Source organism: Crotalus tigris, unplaced genomic scaffold, assembly GCF_016545835.1.
Source record: "Crotalus tigris isolate CLP2741 ecotype Arizona unplaced genomic scaffold, ASM1654583v1 scf7180000018691.1937549, whole genome shotgun sequence".
Taxonomy (NCBI): Eukaryota; Metazoa; Chordata; class Lepidosauria; order Squamata; family Viperidae; genus Crotalus; species Crotalus tigris.
Window position 1 is genome coordinate 380157 of NW_024097150.1, and position 22744 is coordinate 402900.

At 38.8% G+C, this 22744-nt stretch overlaps 1 protein-coding gene across 1 annotated transcript in view; it reads right to left on the reverse strand.

Moving 5' to 3' along the window:
* SLC35F1 (solute carrier family 35 member F1) overlaps positions 1-22535 on the reverse strand; it is a 224554-nt gene extending 202019 nt beyond the window's left edge. The window contains 2 exon segments of the mRNA XM_039355479.1: positions 21795-21829; positions 21831-22535. Coding sequence (XP_039211413.1) covers positions 21795-21829; positions 21831-21953 — 158 coding nt within the window. The 5' untranslated portion in view covers positions 21954-22535.
* Positions 22536-22744: the final 209 nt, after the last annotated feature.

Consider the following 22744-nt stretch of genomic DNA (forward strand, 5'->3'; position numbering starts at 1 on the left):
TACGGGGGGGGGAATCAGAGTTAAGTACAGACAATAAAAAATAGTTTCATGCAATATTTCTAACAAAATGTTCTGTCTATATTTTTAGAAATAACATTTCCTGAAATAGTTTCTCTCTATCTCAATTTATGCCTCAATTTTCTCTCCTGATCTCAATTGTTTCCTTACTTTCTCACTAGATCCCTGAGGATTTCTGTCAGTTAATTCTGAGGCTATTGGAGAAATGGAATGAAGCCCCATTTCTCATCTCAGCTTTGGTTCCCAGCTTCTGCCTTTGTTTTGAAAAGACAAAACCATGTTCATTCCAGTAGAAAGGGAGAGGTTTGGAGATAATCTTTCTGCCTACACGATCCCAAGTTGTGCCTCAGTGGGCTTGAATAGGGATTGAAACTCAGATGAGCCTGGCTGTCAGTGAATGTAGCTTGGGGGCTTGCTAACCCATTCACGACAGTTATGTAACTTCCTTGCTGGGAGAAGGATTAGGTTGCCTGATGGATCATGTTACAACAATCCAACAGCCTTTGCTTCTACCACAGTAGTGATAGGGACATATTCTATTAACAATGTCACCCAAGATTTTTTTCACCCATTAATAACACTAATTAAGCACAACATAGCAGCCTATTTTATTGTAGGGCTTAATTTACATATGATTTGTTGTTTTAGATTTCCTCGACATTTCTTTTTATATTGCACGGTTCAAAAGATGGGATGTCTTGCTACTGCTGAATATAGATACAGATTTGATTGATAAGAGGTGGTTAAGCTTCTCTACTATCTTTCTCATAGATATAGAACATTAATATCTAAAGAAAGCCTGAACTGAAAAGGAACATGTATTGGTGTGTTCCCACAAATGAGGATGGTTAGGCTTAGAAGTGACATCTGGACCTTAAACCTGCACTAGAAATAAATAGTGGAGGCTTTGTTTTTTCTAGTTACAACCAGCCATATTATTTTCTAGGTCAACTAATTCTGACCAAACTGGGAAGCAAACTTTGCACTATTATTTTGTGTTCCAACTACATGAGTTTAGCACCAACCATTTTAATGTTTATGTTCCAAACTTAATATATAGCTGCAAGATTTGAAACCATGTTGAAGTAATTCTATGCAAATATAGTACAGATCAACTGGTATTCAGAGAATGAAAATTCTATGGCTAGATGACCTAGGACACAGCAATGTCTATTTTGGAAATCTAACTCTACACATTTTCAAAGGGGTATTATTTTTTAGGTTCTGTGGGCAGGTGTCTAATTGTCCCAAGTATTTTCCAATGAGGCTTCGTGCCATAATACCAATTAAAAGCTGATGCCGAATGAACTATGGGAAACGCCACAGTGGGCCTTAATCTGAATTGCATGATTCCTTAATGTGCCCATGTGCTTTAAAGAAAAAAAAATCTATCCAGAAGTTGTGTTAATGAACTGCTGATGACTGGCTTATTCACAAGATTTCGCAGAAGTGTTGCCGTGCCAACAGATGAAGTCAAGGTTTAAAAGAATAACACAATATAGTTGGATTCTTAAGGCGGGAAGGAGAAATACACGCGCAGAGAGAAAAATGCACATTTCTTGGGAAAGGGAAAGAGTTCCTGCCTCTTATAAAGAGATTCGTGTAACTTCCTTGTAGAAAGCGGAAAGGAAGAACATAATTCAGGGATCTTATATACCTCATCACACAAAACACTTTTTGTACAAAATTCACATTAAAATAAACAGAAATCCTATTATTGCAAGATAGACATCCTAATATGATTCTAGCCACTGAGACTCACAAAGGACATCACTGTTTATATTCACTTTCGCTGTTCCTTATTTGCTACTATCACTAGTTATTTAAAAGCAATATGGGGATGCAACACACTTGGTAGCTTCATATCTTCTGCCAGATCACTTTATAGCACGATCTTAAGTAAGGTAAGCTTTCAGAAATACTGGTGAAGGACAGTGTATCCTTCAATCAAAAGTCAGAAGGAACAGGTGGAAACACAGCAATAAATAAATGTAATTAAATGAATACAAAGGAAGTAAACTGAATGGTTTGCTTTGTGCACATTCTACATCAGGCTTTTTTTTTTTTTAAGTAAAGCAAAAATCATTTTGTAGATTTTAAATTGTGCAGGTGATGGAAGCATTCTCCAACTATTTTACTGATGTCAGCCACGCCAGGTAGACCAAACATAGAACCAATTTCACAGCAAGTCTAAAACTACTTTTAGTGAGAGTGGCTATAATAAAACAATCTTGAAAGTCTGATTGTGCTGTGCCTCTGCCCTTTCTTAGACCATGTGAATTAAAGAGGTGTTTCTTTGAACTGCTGGTGCATATTTTGTGCTTGTTTTGGACTTAAACTATGCTTCCTTTTGTTTCTTTAATAACAGATCATCTATTTCTATCCAAGTCATCTTCCTTACTCTTTATATCTAACTAGCTCAGACAAGATTACCTCAATAATCCTCCTCAACTTTTTGCAATTCAGTGACTGACTCTCAGTTATATGGAGTCATGGGAATTGTATTCCAATAAATCTAAAAGACACCAGGTTGAGAAAAGCTGTTTTCCAACTTAAACTGTTTGTTATACAATACTGAGAGAACAGAACCTGGCAGGATTTCTTGTGTTGAAAAGAGCATAAAAAAATACCTAGTGCTTGAGGATAATTTAAGGGAACTTTCAGTAAATGTACCAGCAGAAACAGTCCTGCCACAATTATCCTGCAAGAAATGGAACATTGATGAACTCTCACAGTACCATAAAAAGCATTAAGGGTCTCATGCAATAAGATGTTAACTAAGATAACTTTACATCCACTTCCCTCAATACCTATTTGTCTCCTAACCTGGTGTCTCCACAAGGGAGTTTGGGAAGTTCCAGTCCCACTATATGGAAAAAGGAGGCTTTCCAATGATGCTATATCCAAACCATCAATGATTGTTGTAAAGAATTTGCTACCCTGGACAACAGGAAGACACCACAAATCCATCTTACAGAGTATGCTTTGTATACAGAAATCTAAAGCCATGATTTATGCTGCTAGCCAGAGAAGAATATCCAGATCTTTCATGAGATATCTATTATCACCAAATTATTGTGCAGCTTCAACAAAACAATGTAAAATTCATCATACTGGGAGCTTATACATTTTTTTTCAGTTTTTTCCAGCACAATATAAAACATCACTCAGTTTCTTGATGTGAGAAATGTATCATTTGTAAATGTTGAAATTATCCAACCTTGGAGTTGAATTTTATTTCTCACATTGATACACTGGCATCATTGCTCCTTTGACAAATTAACATTTTAATGAACATTGAACATTGCCTTCTGCACCCAGTGAAAATTGGTTTATAGGTTGCCATTAATTTGGGTACTAGGGAAACAATAATTTGGGTCTTATTGTCAAACCCAAATTAGTCCATTTATCAGCATTAGAGCAGCAGCTATTGGGTTGCTACTGTGATACCATTTTATAAATAACATCCTTAATTCTGAAAAGCCTTGTGAATATATTGGCATTTATTCACTAAGATTAGTGAATACTGATGCTGAATTCCATGAAATTATTAGGTAGATGTGTAATACAATTACAACTTCACAATAAAGTATGAGTCAAATGAGCTTGGTGCAACCAGTGTAATTGCTAGTTAATATTACTACCTGTTGCATCAAGCCCATTTGACACATGTACTGTCTTTGAAGAAGTAGCAGAACTATGAAATTTCAAAATCTATATCTTAGGTTTTATTATTCATTCTTATAATAATCCATAGACTCTATTTGTACAAAGCAATCCAATAAGCCTTGTTATTGCTTTCACAAAATGGATACACATTAATAATGAATATCAGCCACACATATGCAAAACATATAAACTATAGCAGCCAATATCACATAGGCAAACTGCACGTCAAGCATTTTCGGACTTCTACCTTTCACTGCAAACATTCAACAAAGTCTTCATCTACTTGGACCAGTACTGCTCACTCCAGCACTCTGTGAACCCTAATCCATATACTGTATTTCCTAGGAATGCATTAATAAGGGGTGTGTTACATCTTCAGGTTTCTTCACTATTATAGAGCTATAGTATGTCCACAGAACATCATTTAACATGTTGTAAATATGATTTTACTTAATAAAATTAGCTGCATATATGAGCTTCAAATTAAAGATTAGCAATCTATGAAAAAACATTCCACTAGATCACGGGAGTCAAACTCACCACGTCATATGACGTATCACAACGTGTCGCGATTCTTTCTGCATTGCCAGCAATGGAGTGGGCGCAGCTTCAGTACAATGAAACTGGCCCACGGGCCGGCAGTTTGACACCTCTGCACTAGATGAAAAATAACCAAAGATGAAAAATAACAAGAAAGCTTGGTCAATAATAACTGGTGTGTGAATGTCTCTGTTTTCACTGGACAACAAATATTTTCCTTTCTGAACCCTTTTTGGTGTATCTTATAGATATTTGGCTGCTGATCATGAAAATAACTGTAATTTAACCTATTACGTACCATTTTTATAGAAGTATTCTGTTTGGACAATGTGCCACTTTCAGTAACTGGGTGGCTATGCTGCACACGTAAAAGAAACATACAGACTCAAGGAATTGTTGCTGAAACACGTCAAGTACAACTGGAATGTCTAAGATTAAAAGTAGTCACTCTGCTTCTTGGAATGTAACTCTTATCTACCAAGTATTGCTGCTACATATGCAAATGGGACAGCTATGCAAGAGAGTTGTATTACATTAGAAAGAAATGGCCACTCAGAAAGAATTTGGCCCCAGGACAGAAAGATGTGGCACATGATCCACTTGTTGAACCAACAAAGATATTTTTGTCTCTGCTTCTCATAAAATTTGGGCTGATGAAAAATTTTGTGAAAAAGAAAGGTGAAGGTTTTCATTGAGACAGATGTTTCCAAGAATAACTGATGCCAAGATTAAGGAAGGCATTTTTGTTGATCCACAAATCAGATATATCATCAATATATCTAAGAGAGATCTGAAGATCTGTTAGTGAGGCCAGAAAAAATCACCTGGAAAGCATTCAAAAATAACGTTGAGAATTTTCTTGTCAATTACAGAGTACCCAACTACAAACTCCTTACAACATACAAGACCATGGAGTGCAACATGTCACTGATGATTCATTTTTTGCATTCACATTTGGACTTCTTTCCTAAAAATCTAGGTGTAATCAGTGACAAACACAGTGAAAAGTGTCACCAGGACATTGCCAAGATGGAAAAATGATATCAGGGCAATAGGAATCCATCAATGCTGGCCAACTGTTGTTCGCCACTGCAGTGAGATGCATCGGACATTGAGTACGAACAAAAATAAACAGCAAAACACTTTTTAGCCCTGTTGAACTCATGCAGCATGTCAGAAATATTATGTGATTAAGTATATTATAATCATTCAAGTTAATTTCATATTTCTCAAGATTCCTACATGATAGTCATTCCAAAATTATGTTTGTGTTCAGTTTGAAGGAGTCATTCATGACCACCAAAGTTTTTCAGGAAGCAAAACTTTCAAAAAATAAAATATTGTCCAGTAACAGGTGGCAATGGATGCAGGTTTAATTATTTCTTACAGCATGTCAGAGGTCAGTGTACATCATTATGTAATTCTCCATAGCCATGCAAATACTAAAAATAAAAATAAAAACTGATCCACTAATTTAAAATAGCTGAAATCTTACCAGACCTCATGCGTTCTTACCTGAAAACTGTTGAATTCTCATAAAGGATACCTGGTTCTGGTACCTGGCTTGATCTAGCAGCCTGGTGATAGAACAGAACTGTTTACTAGCCATAAACCCCCTGGAGACTCCCTCCATTTATACTGCTCACTAAGCCACAAGCAATATAAAGGCAATTATCAGAGAGGGAAATGTCAAGTCCTATGCAGTTGAATGGTCGATGTACAAGCTACTGAAAACTTGCAGCTGAAGGCAATCAGGAGAAAAGGGGAAAAAAAGAGAAAGCAGGAGGAGAGAATAACTCAAGCACTGTGCTAGTCTCCACAGAGTAAAAACCAGTAGATGCTGTAGTAACAAAACAAGAACAAAAAGAAGTTTCTTTATATAAACTAACTTGGTGGTGGCTATATTCATGGAGACAGGTTGTGAACCTAGACATCTTTCTGGCACATTTGACCAATGCAAACTTGGAAGGGGATTTAAGGTATTCCTTGAAGATAAGACTTAATGCTCATTTTTTTCCTTTTAGATTAGTTTTAGTTACCAGCAAATATGGAGAGAATATTGTCGCTGAAGTTGCTCCTCATTCCAACCATGCACAAGCAATGGAGATGGTAATCTCTGTCCTGCAGAAAGGTCCGGGCCAGGGGTCTTCAAACTTGGCCCTTTTATGAATTGTGGACTTCAACTCCCAGAATTCCTCAGCCAGGCATGCTGGTTGAGGAATTCTGGGAGTTGAAGGCCACAAGCCATAAAAGGGCCGGGTTTGAAGACCCCTGGTCCAGGCTGACATATACTTTTCATTTCTCTTTGTGGAACAAGAACACCCATTCTCTACTACAAATACTTCCTGACTCATTCTTCATACCTACATGATCTTGATGAAAGAGCCAGTGTGGTATAGGCAGTATGGTTACGGCACCTGGCTAGAGACTAGGAGACATAAGTCCTAATCCCATTATAGGCATGAATCCAGCTGGGTGACTTTGAGCCTATCATTCTCTCTTAGCCCTAGGAAGCACTTCTGAAATCCTGCAAAGAAAACATCAGAGTCTAGTCCAGGCAGTTGCCAGGGGTCAACATTAATGTTAAGGCACAATCAACAAACAAATAAACAATGACCTTGGTAATATTGTTACATTTCAGGCATATTAATGCATTTTACCCTCGAGGTTGGCCAGTAGCACTTTTTTTTATAAAGCCTCTGAAATCAATGAGATTTAAATTACTAATTTAAATCCCAGTGATTCTATTGGGTCTAGTTTAACTTTGACTTACATCTGTGTTTATTCCCACACAATTAGATCAGTATGCTACCAAGATCTCTATTCCAGAGGAATAAATTGAAGGAGTTTTGATATTACAAGTTGTCTTCCCAACAATTAACAAATGGAAAATGCCATCTGATTAGTGACTACTGCACACACACACACACACAAAGCATTGTAAAGTGTTCTGATGAAGATGTGTTCATATTAGGCCAACCCAATGAAATAAGTAAAACGAGGTAGATTTAACTCATTATCACCTCCATCATTTTTGAAATATCATCATGGCTTATCAACATAACCTGAACCATAGTTCAACATATTATAAGACTGCACATTTTCACCATTAAAAGAAATCTGAAGTCTGGTTAAAGGAAAGTGTCAGAGCATGCACAGTCTTATTGTGATAGGAGTAAACACAGTAAACAGTGGTCTATATTAAATGGTGGTTTATCTTACACTTTCTACAATATCATACACCAGGAACAATTTACATACACATGCTAATACAGCAGTCTCCAGCACACAGCAATTACAGCAGGAAACAGAAGAGAGAGAGTACATCTGCAGAGCGTTCCCTTTTATACAAAGCTCTTAAAGGGATACAGACCCAAATGGCTCTTAAAGGGACATAGATCCTGCTGAGTCATTCCCATCATTACATCATACATCTTAATCAGTAGGTTAGTTCTAAATCAGGAGTGTCAAACTGCTGGCCCGTGGGATGGTTTCATCATCATTTGCCAGTAATGCAAAAAGAGTCGTGACACATCATGTCATGTGACGTGACAAGTTTGACATCCATGTTCTAAATCATTACCTTGACAGATAGTGAGGGAAATGTGCAGAGGAAAAGCTAGTCCAGTACCCTGACAATATGAAAAGTAGACTTTAAAAGATTTATTCAATAGTTTCCAGAGGGAACCAACCAAATCTCCTAAGGAAGAGTGGAATTTTACTGCTAAGAAAGGTGGAGTTTTCCTTCAATGCAAATTTTCAAGAAATTCTCAAAAACATTGGGATTAAGGAATAATTTTGCAGGATCCAATCCGGGACCAGAAATTTTGTCTTCTGAGCTTTTGAACTCACACTGGAGCCCATGTTCAGGGAACTTCTCTCTAGCCAAAAGACAAAAATCCCTGGTCCCAGTGACTGACCCAGATTGGCATTACCCTGATATTTGCCTTTATTCGTAGGGAATAATTTGTCCATTTCAGTCATCAGTATATTAACCAGACAGAACTTGTGAATTATAAAATCTCAGTCTTCTCCTTTGACTCAAATAGTCTTTAATCATCTCTTTTGGATGGACTTAGTACAGAACTGTAAAATCTATCAGTTGCCATCTCCATGCCTACCCCCATTTAGATTGAGTTAATCTGGTGCCCTCCAGCACCTTTGAACCACAACATCCACAAACCTCAATCAGCAGGGCAACAATCAATGAGGATGGTGGGATATAAATATAAAATCAGAAACCCTGGATTTCAAGGCAGCAGTCAAAGTTGATCTTCCTGACATCTGCCCCACCCTGATGCCTGCAGAAAAGTTCTGTACACCAGACCATCGATCTGACTGCCTTTCCGCCTTTGCTTTGCCCTGATGAATTACCTTCATCAGCATTCGGATGTTGATTTATAGGGTTCTTTGCTGAGCTAAGGCGAGGAACACCTCACTAAGAGCCTCAGTGTCTCTCCCCGGCCTGTGAGCAGCAGCAGCAGCAGCAGCGATAAGGACAGAGGCTTCAGCCATCTCAAAGAGACAGATTCACAAAGAGCTCCTCTGATCACTTCTGGCATCTGGTCTCCCCCTCATTAGCACATTAAAGCTGCTCTGTCCATTCTCCAGAGTTCTCTATGAAGTCATTTATGTGCCTGCTCTTTCGAAGCCTCCCCGGTTCAAGAGGCATTAACTAGCCCCTTTCCCAAAGCTGAATCTGGGTAAGGGGAAGAAAATTCCTCCGCGTACCACAGGTACCCAGTAAGCATACCTCTTCAGAATATCACGCTAAGCAGTACACCTTCACGGGAATTATCCCACCAAAAGGTATGTTGCAAGAAAGCTCCTGTCCTTCCCCAGATTCCCTTCCACAAATCATTAGGTGTATTTAGAATGCAATATTTTATTGGCGCTCTATCACTATTTTGATACTGAACTATGCATAAACATCTCTTATTTTCCAAATACACTGAAATAGATGCTAACGTAGTGTAAACTAAAATACAGGACAGAGAGAACTCCACTGCATTATACCCAGGGTCGAAGAACATTTAAGTGCTGAGCATGACTCTGACAGTCAGAAGTATCTGCAAGGGAGGTCAAGTGGGGGTAGAGGGGGGGGGGAAGGATAATGAAAGCCGAGCCCATCCATCATGATGCAACTCTGCTCCTTTTGTACATGTGCTTGGCACAATGCTGTTTTCATTATGTGACAAAAAGATCAGAAACTGAAGATGCCTCTGATGATAATATCCTTCCACTTGAAAGCCCCATTAACACCATTTACATATTGTTCTTTTGCCTTTTTTCTCCACTTTAGGAAGTCACCTCACTTCATCTCTAGCACATATGGAAAAAGATTTCCCTCCATTCCCATCTCCCAATTCAATGTTCCATATTGAATTGTGACAAAAGCAGGGCGCAATCCCACAATGACTCTCTGGAAGCCTGCTAGCAACCTTTGTGATTTAAATGTGCTTGCACTGCCTTGCGAGGCTTTCTTTTTCTTTCTTTTTTCAGGGCAAATGGCACAGAAGGGCTTTTTTTTTAAAAAAAAAAGCCTGTAATCCACCAGTTATAATTGCATAAATGTCTTGAGGGCATTGTCACATATTTTTCAAAACTCAAGAGAATTTAGCCTTTTTTGCTTCCAGGTCAATCTGCAACAACAACAACAAAAAATCTCTCCTGAGTTATATAGTTTTCCATGCTGGGAGGGCAGAGTGCATTTCTTTTAAGAGGAAAAAAATGAAGAAAAACTTTGATTAGATTGAAGCTTCATATAATCCAAAAATTAATAATCTGGGACCTTGTACATATTACTAGACAACAACTTCTATCACTAGTCTTTTTGACTGGGGCTTTTGGAAACATCAGACATCATCTAATGCAGTGGTTCTCAACCTTTTTAATGCCGCGACCCCCAACCGGTCGTAAGTCAAGGACTACTCAACTGTTGCAGCACCGTTTGCAGAATGGGACTTCTGGCGGGCTCAGCAGGGCAGAGACAGCCTGGACAATTCCTATTGGCTTTTGAAAGCCAATAGAATTAGACTCTATTCAAGAGAGTCTATTCTATTGGCTTTCAAAAGCCAATAGAATAAAAGGGAGTAGCACAGCTAAAGAAAGGGGGAAAAAATGGCAGACTGCGTTGTTTGGCGACCCCTGTGAAATGGTCGTTCGACCCCAAATGGGGTCATGACCCACAGGTTGAGAACCACTGATCTAATGAATAACTGTTGTTTCCTTCAGCCCAAACTCCTGTGTCCTGAAGTATCCAATTAAATACCTTCAGGGAATGTGAAAATGTACAGTGTCCCCTGATATTATCACAGGGCTACACTGAACAAAGAACCATCCAGTGAACAATCCTGTCTAACAGCTATTCACCGGAGTTTGGATGTGACTACAGTCCCAGGGGAAAAAAAATGAAGAAGGAAATTGTTCCGTAGAAATAAACACTGTACAATATTTACATGACAACCACCATCACCTTACTTCAAAAAGTTTGCTTGAGAGTGCAGTCCTATTTTCAATGCAAAATGGATGGCAGCTTCTATCATTGTCATTAATACTGAGTAATTGTTCCTTCTCTTTTGCCATGTAAGAAACTAAGGTTATTTCCAAACTATGTTTTCCTCCCCGGTGGCTTTCCCTTTGCCTCACACAGTCCCATTTTTTACAAGTTGCTGGTTTTTTAGCTTATTTATTTATTTATTTATTTATGAGACTTATATACCGCTTTAAGTGCAAGCACTCTCTAAGCGGTGTACACCAGTAAGCAATGTATATATATATTTACATTGCCCCCAACAATCTGGGTCCTCATTTTACCTACCCCGGAAGGATGGAAGGCTGAGTCAACCTTGAGCCGGTGAGATTTGAACCGCTGACCTGCTGAACATAGTCAGCTAAAGTGGCCTGCAGTACTGCACTCTAACTGCTGCGCCACCTCGGCTCTTTTAAAATGCCATCATTTAATCAGGATTGTGTATATATTGAATTAATATCCTGACACATCTTGTCTGATATGGACCAATGGGCAATGATAAAGCTGATGCTTTATTGCTCGCTCTCTCATCGCTACCCTCTAGGAAGGAAGAACTTTGAGTCCTTATATATGGATGAACTATAATTCCCAGCATCTTAGACCACTGCTGGTGCTGATTGGGATCACTGGAGGTTCTGATTTAGTGACATCTGGAGGAGCACAGATTGTGCAGCTCTGCTCTGGTGAAATTTATAAATATGACTACTATGCAGTATACAACCAGAAGAGGAAGAGCAATATTTGAAGAAATAAAGGAAACAATTTCTCAAACTGGTTAGCTCCAGATTTCTGAGAATACAATTTCTGGTATCTTAAGGTAATTTCCTCAGAAAGAGAAAATGTCTATTTCAAATCCCCCCCCCCCTCAGTACGGTGTGAAAAAGGAACAGAGTTTTAACTGAGGAAACAAACCTTGCCATGAGCTATACATCAGACAGATGGAAAGAAGACAGCACAGGAGTTCTCAGGCTTTGCTATGCTATGACTCCCTAAAAGAATAAATGAATTTGTGTGGCCTTTCCTGCCCATTAAGGAAAGTGTCAGACTGCTCTGATAAGATCCAGATATGTGCAAGCTAGGTTCGTGCAGACAGAGCTAGATCACTCTAAGAATTTTCTTCAGTGGCCTTTGACTCAGAGCAGCCTCTGTTGCAGTTGGGGTCTAGGCCAACTCGCCACAGCCATCTCATCCCCGCCATCCTGCCATGGCCAAGCCGGCACACCCATCTTGTTTTGGCTATTTCGTCGTGGGACAATTTGCTGCAGGACAATTCCATGTGGGATAACTCAACGCAATATAAATATTATCCGCCACAGTTTCTTTGACACTGTTTCCATTTTTGTCAATAGAAATAATGGCAAAATGTTAACCGTGGAGGATAACATTTATCATGTTGAGTTATCCTGCAGCATTGTCCTGTCGCAAGATGGCCGTGGCGGGTTGGCCACAGCAAAATGGCTGTGGAGAGTTGACCCATTTTGTGTTACAGCACCCTCAACCCAGTCTTGAGTGCCCTTGAAGATCAAAAGAGAGCCCCCATGCCCCAGCAGCTCAGCAAAGACCACCCAAGTTTAGGAAGAGGAGAAGTCAATGTCATCCCAGCTTTCAGCAATCATAATCATGGCCCAAAGATTGAGAATATCTGGATTATCATATGGAAACTTTTCTACAATGTCTTTTCTAGACATTGCTCTTTTCACAAAGTAGCATGTTAGTAAAAGGATGGTAACTGGTGATGCTTATTCATTTAAGTCCAGCAGATGCTAATAGGAATGAAGGAAATTTTTCTTCTGAGAAAGAAGAAATCAATATATTCGAGGATAGGGTGGGAGACGTCATTTCCAGATATGTACAGTACAGTTTCATGTAAACAGTGATAAGTAGAAATCGAATAAGTATACATTCACACAGAGGAATATATAGCATTTATTCAGCTAAAGTTCTATATATTGATTGAAAAGCCCCAAACAATCATAATTTAAAGACTGTTTCTTTCATCACGCAAACACATAAAAATAGGGATTCTGACATGTGTCAGATTTTTGGTTTTTTTGGCTATGAACCATTAGACCGGTTCTCTCCCAAAACCAGCATTTTCTTCCAATTTTTGGCAAAAACACCCCAGAGTAAACAATGGATTTGCTTAATGACCATAGAATTGCTTTACTGTATCACTGCGGTGTTCGTTTTATGACCACTGCAAAAGAGGTTGTAAAATTGGATTAGTCACATGGGTGACCTGCTTTACCACTATCACAACTCACAACCATTACTGGCAGGCTTCATGACAGTTGTAAGTCAAGGACCTATGACTTACAAATGCACTTGCACTCATGTTTTAAGAGTGAGATTCTGCTGTTTGAGATACATTACTAAAGATGTTTGCATTCTCCTGAAGTCTATTTGCTACATTCTTGTAAATTCTATACTACAAGAAAAGAAAGGAAGGAGATGAAAATAATCTACCTAATTAAGTCTGCTCAATTTATTTCCTCAAGATTATCAGAATTCCCTTTAACTACCTACTGTGATTGTCAGGTTTATGCCAGCCATCAATGAACTTCCCTATGTAACTAACAAATCACAACTTGTTCACTGCATGCAAATCTGGAACAACCCTGTAAGAGGTTTAAAAACAGAAAGAAATAGAAAATCCAATTAAAACCACTTTAAAGGGAAATTTAAAGAAAGAGTTAAGTTGCACTATTAAAATAAAGTGACATTAAAAGTTTTAACCAAGCCACCTCCAGTGCAGGTGTAGAACGCTCCAAATTTAATAAATAATAAATTTAATAAATAAGTAAAATAAATAGACAATCACAAAACTAACCTTATTTCCCAAACCAAACCAAATGCCTCTCCACTTTCTAAATTAAGAAAGGTTGCTCACACTAGGAATGGGGAAAGTGTCACGAAAGTTATAAATGAAAGGATGTGTGGGTGACTTTCAATTTCTACGACTGAAAACTGGGCTAAACATAATCTCATGAGCCCATTTCTCCAATTCTATATTCAGCTTCCTATATATTTTGCAGCTGACTCTAGTTAGAGCTCAAAATATGCTCATCCCTATATTTACATATTTAGTTGTCACCACCAGATATCTCTTGAAAAAGTTCTTATTTTGCTTGGAGTCCAAATCTCAGACCATGGGGTGCAATAATTTATACACCTCTGAATCTTATTAGTCTTGCACAAAACAATCATAGTTCAAACATAGTTTTTGATGAGAGAGAAAGAGAAGGGGAAGCAATGTGATATAAAAGAGGCTTCAAATTCATACTTTTCCCAGTGCTCTAATGGGGGATGAAATTAAAGAGCTCTTTGTTCCCTCTTCACACAAAATTGCATCAGAAGATCATTCTTTTATTTTCCCAAGAAAGCTCAAGTGTTCAAGGTTAGGAGCATTCATTCTGCAAGACTTGAAAAGGCAAACCCATCTGATCCTCAAGTTTCTTTTAATTAACAGAAGAAATGCCATACAGGTGGCATTTCTTTTTTAAAAGAAAAACAATAAATAAATTGTAATTAGAATTATTTTTTGCAAAATACTCTGTGTTTACATGTTTTTAAATAACAAGTATGGAAATCTGGATATCATATTTCTGGCAAGCACCCTAAATATCCATGTTTGGCCATATTGGGATCCTAAAATGATTTCAATGGAGAGTCACTCCAGGTCATCAAATCACTTCCATTGGCTTTGTACAATTTAGTCTAAATTAAAATAAATCTTTCTCTATAATTTCAATAATTCCATATAACTCTGGACATATTTTCTGACTTAGACAGAAATAATTAGCATTAGTAAGACTGCTGTGGCAATTAATTTGTGAAGAACCGGCCACTACTACGAGAAACAATGTTGTGAAGCATCCATGATTTGCTTCAAAATTCTCATTTTCATTTTAATTCTATTTTTTTTCTTGCTGGCTTTTTTCTCACAGGTACAAGGTCCACTTTTTCGGATCAACAGTACATTGACCCATCAGCTGCAAAAAAAATTGATCAACTGACTGGTCACCTGAGCCTGATACTGTGAGTTGAAAAAGAGGTCTTTATTTTTTTTAAAAAATTCTTATTTTAATTGTAATAATAATTCCAGCTCTAATCATAGTGAGTAAGGCTGTCTCGTTCCCATGGCTTCTCCAAGCACATTCAATGGAAGAGAGTTAATGAGACTCAGCTAATTTAAGACTTTTATTTACAGCTTTTATTTTTAGCTTTTTGGTATAAATTATTACTAAGTTTTATTTTCTGGAATAAAGCTATACTCTGGAATACTTTATCCCCTGATTCATGGATCCTTGACCTCACCAACATTTTAGAGGTCTTAGAGAAGATTTAGATGGACATGGGTGCATTTGTATGTCTGTATGTATATAAAGTTAGTGTAGAGTTCAGGGCACTGAAGGTAAGCGTTCAATTTAAAGTAACCTTATTTTAATTATGGTTTTAAATTATGGATTTAAAAAAAGAAAACAGTGCTAAATTTAGATGTCAAGAATCAGTATCTACAATCTAATTTTTTTTTTCAGATATTCAGCCCAATTGGTATCCTGAGTTTTAAACACTCAGAATTTTAGGGATGAAACTGGATTTCTCTGGATGCTTCCTCACAAGCCATAAGGCAGAGGTCTCCCAACTTGGCATCTTTAAGAATTATGGAATTCAACTGTCAGAATTCCCCAACCAGCATGTTAAAATTGGCTGGCTGGAGAATTCTGAAATTTGAAGTTCACAAGCCTTAAAGTTACTAAGTTTGGAGAAAAACCTGCTGTAAGGTTTTGCTTAGCAAAGTTGAGGTGGAAGATATAAACTAGATTTAAATAGTCAACTAGTACAGAACAAGTTAACTTTAATTAGCAAGGCTCAATACTATTCTTCCTATTTTTGCTTCTGGAATCTTGTCATATATTTGAAAGCTGATTGCTAGGCATGGAGAACATCCAGCAACACACATATTGCAATCAAGAATCTGGCAAAATTTGATATTAGAAATATCTATATATTTATTGAGGTACAATATGCATTTTATAAAGTGCTGAAAATTGGAAAACAAAAGAAGATTTGAAAGGATGAATAATATCAGTCATGTTCAGCTTAGTGACTCTTCAGCACCCTATTAAACAGTTTTGGAGGAAATGTATGTGTGTGTGTGTGTGTGTGTGTGTTTATTTATTTATTTAATACCCCCACCTTATTATTTTTATAAATAAGTCAAGGTCACAAACATATCCAACACCTCGCTCCTCCTATTTTCCCCACAATAATAATTCTGTGAAGTCAGTTGGGTTGAGAGAAGGTGAATGGCCTAAAGTCATCCAGCGGCTTTTCTAGCTAAGGCGGGACTTAAACTCCTGCTCCCCTGCTTTCTGGTATCTTAACCATGTACTGTATCATTTTTAGGATAAAGAATTCAAAGCCATTTTTAATTTTGAAAAAAAATATGCTTACTAAAGAATTTTTGGTATTATTTATCTCTTATCTTATCAGCTTTCCACACTGTTACTTGTAGGAAAGCAGAGTAGACTGACTTAAAATTTTCTAATCCAGTTATTAGACTGCTGCCTGACCCCTTCTAATAGTATTGCTAGGCTCAAATCTGCCTCACTCTAATGCAGTGTTTCTCAACCTTGACAATTTTAAGGCATGTGGACTTCAACTCCCAGAATTCCACAGCCAGCGTTGCTGGCTGTGGAATTCTGGGAGTTGAAGTCCACATGCCTTAAAATTGTCAAGGTTGAGAAACACTGCTCTAATGCCTTCCAGAAGCGTAAGACTTCATCTCCCATAGCCCGACACATCTGGAGGCCACCGGTTTGAGAAAGCTCTTTAGTCTGAGTAGCTAGGAGACAGCACATAGAAATATTACAAGGGGAATCTGGTACAGAATTTTATGGGGTGCTATTTTCCTGTTTGCTGTTCAGATTGGTCATGCTCTCTTCCATTGTATCCTATACTCTTTCAATCTGCAGCATCTAGATAGTATTCAATAGACAGAGAACCCTCTTTATCCTTATCATTTCTTTTTAGATCTACCCCTTCACAGAATAATGTGCGAACTGACAAACTAGTACCATGAAGTCATTAGATTTATTTGTTTATTTTTCTCATTTCTGAACCACCCTTCTCCCTCAAGAAGGACTGTGGGAGGTGTAGAATAAAACGTTAAAATAGGACACGAATTTGGTAAAACAGATTAAAGATCAAACTCGAGCCCATATAAAGAGAATTTATAATGTTTTAATAGAATTGGATTCTGAAACGGAGTTAGTTAAAGACTGTATGGTGAAATGGGCACAAAATTTTCAAGAGCCGATTCTATTGGACACATGGGAGACAATTTGGGTTAGAAATGTAAAATTTACTCAAGCTCAAAATTTGAGAGAAAATTTTTATAAAATGTTTTATAGGTGGCATTTGGATCCTCAAAAGTTGTCTTGTATGTATCCCAATTTGCAGCCCAAATGTTGGAGATGTGGTAGTTTGGATGCAACTTACTTTCATATTTGGTGGACTTGTAGATATATAAAAGCTTTTTGGATTAAAATTTGGTGGAACATTCAAAATATTTTTAAAAGAAAGATAAAGTTTACTCCTCAACTATTTTTGTTGGGTATAATTGTAGAGTTTGATGTTAAGGAAACTAATTTGATGTTGAATTTAATAATAGCAGCAAGGCTGTTGGTAGGGCAATATTGGAAGAAGAATTGTTTGCCAACTGTAGAAGAATGGACACTTAAAGTGTCAAATTTAGCAGAAATGGCTAAGATTTCTGCTTATTTGAAGGATCATTCACAAGAAAGATACATTTCGGTTTGGAGAAGATGGATAGATTATATTCAGAATAAATATGGGACTAAAAAGTTCCATTTATTTTATGAATAAATTTTAGAATATTATTATTGTTACTATTATTATTAATAATAATAGTTTAGTATAGTGGAATTTTTATTATATTGTATTGTTTATGAATTAGAATTTTAATTTGTTTATATGATTAAGTTTATTCGCAAATTGTTTATTCTGTGTTAAAAGGGAGTTAAAGCCCATTATATTAGATCATCTACATAGCTGGTTAATGTTAGTTAGATTATGATTATTATATTTTTTACCCTGTATTCAGCTCTCGGAAGTGGGGGAGGGGGGAAGGGTGGGTGGGTTTGGGATATATTTTGTAATTTTTGTAAAACTTTTTAATAAAAAAAAAGTTAAAATAGAAAACAGTACATATAAAAGATAAAAAAATTTAAGAGGAGGCAAGAGATTAAAATTAGTTAAAAGTCAAAGGGACTTTGGGAGGGGTTTAACCAGCTCCACATCTGTGTGCTCCCCTGCAGAAAATTCTGTGGGAGCAGGGCAATGGCAGAGAAGGCTCTTTCTAATTCCCACCAGTTGGAATTCTTTAACCTGACTGGCTGGGACAGGCTGATGTAATGGGATGAAAAAGGTTTCATAGGTAGCCTGGTCCAATATCATGTAGGGCTTTATACTGTAGGTCACAACCAATGCAATCACTTGCTTTACAGCTGTCACAATTTACACTTGCCCAGCTCATTTAGTCCAGTAAAAAGTCTAGGTTGGCATTTATTTTAGTTAAAGGAGCTATCAATTACTATAACTGTTAAGCAATAAAAAGGATATTTATTCCAGGCACCAGAAAGAATACTAGAGTGGTATGTGAAGCAAGGGCAACAAAGAATGAATATATTAATTCCCTTTAAAGGTATCTGGAGCCAGAACCTTGAATAAAATTTTCAGTCAGATGTATATTCAATCAATATACATCTGACTGAACTATATACAGTACATCTGACTAAACTAGGAGTGAGGCTTAATTAAGACTCTACACTGAGATATCTGTTCACTCAACGATAAGATTTGAAATATCAATTTAAAAAAACTTTTAAGAGTTATTATTTCTACCTCATTGAAAAATGTTGCATTCACAGGTATTCCTCAATCTCAAGGTAGGTAACATGATGCCTGTTGAATATTTTTAAATTTATTCATCACATTTCTATAGCACCCATCTCGCCTAAAAGGTTCTGGGCAACTTACAATTAAAACATGTCAAAAAATATAAAAGCATAAACAAGAACAAAGTTAAAAGATAGAATTAAAAGACAAGTCAATGGTACTAAAAGTTAAAAAGCTAAAAAGGGTAGAGAGAACATCTTAATGACACCAACTAATTACATTTCCCATCATTTGCTTTCTAATTCTCTAACTGTAGTAGGCTGCAGTAGTCCAAGACTTCTTCATGGCAACATGTACCTATTCATACAATATTCCTACCCTCTTCTCCTCCACTCTCATAACTATTTTTAGCCATGACATCTAAATAATGCAACTTACAATTATCTCTAACAATACCTCATTGGAATTGAAAGTGTATTTCAGGATTTGGGTTTTAATTTTGCTCTGGAGGTGAGCAGTGGTTAATACTAACTTTATGGCTGGTCATCATGAGAGTGAAATGACTGGTAATATAATGGATCAGCCTATGTGAGGAACAGAAAGTAATCCATAAGCTAGTCATAGGTCAGCCAAAACTATGATTTGACTATGATAGATGGATTAGATCAAAATATCCCCATTCACACAGAGTTAAGCAGCATGCCTTTATGTCAGAATGAATTATCTTCTAACAAAAGATCTTTATGAACACGCTGGCTGAGGAATTCTGGGAGTTGAAGTCCACAAGTTATAAAAGGGCCACTTTGAAGACCCCTGAGCTAAGGAACAACTTGGTCAAGGCAACATGCAGAACCACACACAACCCCCAATCCAAATCTTTTATAGGTTTGTCTAACAGTTTTTTTTTTTCAACCCTAGTCAGCATTTGTGGAACTGAATCCTGCTTCATAGCAGTCTTAGCACAAAGCACATCTGCCTTCTATACACAATATATTGCACATATTGGTAGACTGAAGTTTTAAAACCTGGTGTTTTTCTCCCATCTTTTTGAGTTAAAAGATTGGAGCCATTGTTTTTCCCAGTCTTAAAGTCAGAAACATGTGTTCTGTGTTCACATAAAATCCTGTCTGGTCTGACAATCAGTGACTCCCAGCTCATCAGTTTTAGCCATTAACAATTGGGACTTAGGAAAATCAGAGTCCAACAACAGCTGTAGGGTCACAAGTTGCCCATTTCTGAAACAACAGAAGGTATTCACTTTCCCATCAAATCGGGATACAAGGCCCATATGCTCATCTTTCATGGAACTATGGCAACCTAAAGCCAACTGCAGTTTTGTCCTATTTCCATATGGCAATTATAAGAAAACTAAACTGTACATCTTATTGGTTAAGTAATGAATACATTACTCAATACTGCTCCCAAGTGTTTCAGCCCATCCACTTTGACATATCAGCTCAGCCCCCCCCCCCCAAAAATGTTAGGTGCAGCTCATGGCCATCAAAAGGTTGTCCCTCTCAATCTAGCAACAATGAATTCACAAGAAAGTCTGCCTGTTACATATCTGATTAAGGAGATTATGCAAAATAATCCATTCATTTTTCATCAGACATAGAACAAATAAACTGAAGATTTACCGTTTGAAAGAGATTACAATTTTAAAATTAATTGATCTTAAAACAGAGATTCTTTTGTAAATTTATGCAATTCCTTTCCTATATTTTCCCCTTATTTATTATAGGCTGCCTGCCAAGGCAGTCTTAGCTTTGCCTCACCAACATGTTCTATTGCTTTGTATGTTATAAATGCAGATCATTCTGACAATGAGAATTTTCCTCTATCAAGAACAGGTAGACTTGAACTAATCCAAGTCCTATGAAAGTGTTGGGAAGCAAAAAGCTTCACTTGTTTGGAATACTAAAAATAACCACAATGCATACCATTGCAAATAAAATTAATCAACTTGGATGGATTTCCAGATCCTTCCCTCTTCATAAGTTCCTTGGAGATTTTCCCGCTGAGACTTGACATGGCACTGCACAATCATTTCTCACTGCTGATGATTTTCACAGGAAAAGAAGGAAATGAAGCTATATTATTCCAGAACCACAGCATAAGCTACAGGAAAGATTCCTGGTCCTGTACAAAGGGCTGTTTAAAAAGATCTCTTTCTTAACAGGTTGCAAATGCTAGATAGTTCCCCAACCAAATCTGCTGTTTTCTAACTGCCAGGATCAGAAGACACTTCAGTCATAAATAAAGAAACTTTGCCTTCATCCCTACACAAGGAAAGGAGCTCCACAAGAGTTAGCCTTTCCAGTTCGGCATTCCTGCCCTGCTCCAGGATATCTGGATCAACAGGGTCAAGTTTCCCCTGCACTTTGCCAGATGCACAAAAAAAGCAGGGACCAAAGCTAGTTTTCCAAAAACATCTACGACAATGTAAAAATGCTTGGGGCCCTTCCATTCTGTGAGCTGAGTTGGAGGAGGGCAGAAAAAAGGAAATGGCAAGATATTGGTTTTGTTGCCATCCCGTCTTTTCTTCTGGTGAGGATGCATTTGTGGGTTGTGATCAGTATTTTAGTGCTGCTTCCAAAAATCAGCTACACTCCATCATGACAGATGCTCTTTAATCAAAACCATTGTACTGAAGAAAATGGATGACCCTTTCTGACACGCCATCCCTGCTCACAGAAATTCTAAACAAAAGCACCCAGGCTGAGACTTCTTCAGTGGGAACTCCACTAGATGTAGTGGTGCCCAGAGAACCTTTTCTACTAGGACTTGCATTCGAGACTGGGCTAGGATTTATTGCGTTGCGATTCGTTTCCATTCAGGCCAGGGCCGACTCAGCTACTCCGAACATGTGCAGAGTACCCTTTCTCACAATGCTCGATTCTGCCCCACCCACCCAACGTAGGAAGCCGCGGAGAGCCTGAACCAGCGTTTTCACCGATTATTAAAATACACACACACACACACACACACACACACACACACACACACACACACTCCACAGTAGGATTCTGGATCTGGCCCTTTCTGCAGCTTTTGCTCCCCTTCCAAGTAAGGCGACCCCAGGATGTGTGCGACGCCTTCCAAGCCAGCTCACCTGTTAAACACTTTACGGATCTTCTGGCGCACACCTGGAGGAAGGCGGGGCGGAGATGCAGCTCCGACCGCCGCCGCTGCCCTCGGAAGGCAGATTCTCAATGGTCGCCACGACATGGTTGGGCTGCTGTAGCTGCTGCTGCTGATCCGGAGAGATCATCGCGGTGGGGTTGGCGATCAGAAGAGAGCAGCAGGGCGCATCGTGCGCCGCCCGGCCGCCGAGGCGAGAATCCCGCGGAGGATCCAGAGAAAGCGCCCGCGGGGGCGGCTGCGGGGGCTCCCGCGCTTCTCTTTGGGGCTCCAGCTCCAGCCGCCGCCGCACGCCTCAGGGCTGCTCGGCCATGGAGTGAAGGGTTTGGGGTTTTTTTTTTGTAAAGGGGGGATATCCTTCAGTTGCAGCCGCCCCTGTCCTTCCCCAGCAGCAGCAAGTGTCCGCCAACGAGAGGTGCCGCGAGCAACCGGAGTGACGGCAGCCGCGGGAACCCGCTGCCTCGATGGGGTTGCCTGGTTCTTCTTTTGTCTCTCCACAGCTCAGCTCAGCCCAGCCCAGCCGGCGTCTCGCTCTTTCTCGGCGAGGCGCGATCAGGTGCAGCGCTTGCTCGGCGCTAGCTGCACAGCCCGGACAAGGGAGCCGCCTCTGCGCGCGCGCGGGCACGCGCGAGGATCAGGGAGCTCTTAAGGCAAGAGAGTGCGGCTGCAGACAGCCGAGACCAGCCGAAGCCGCCAGCTCCGTGCGCCCCCCCCCTCCCCAGCCCTCTCTGTCCCCTGTCCCCGCCTTCCAGTTTAGTTGCGCCCACTAGAGGGAGCATGCAGGATCGGACGTCCTCGCCTACCCATCCGCTATCTTTCCCCCTGCCCTCCTTTCCCTTTCGGAATTGTTTGCCGGGAGTTGTAGTTTCCTGCGGCTCTCAGGTGCTCAGAACCCTCCGCTTACCTTCAGAACCATTCGTG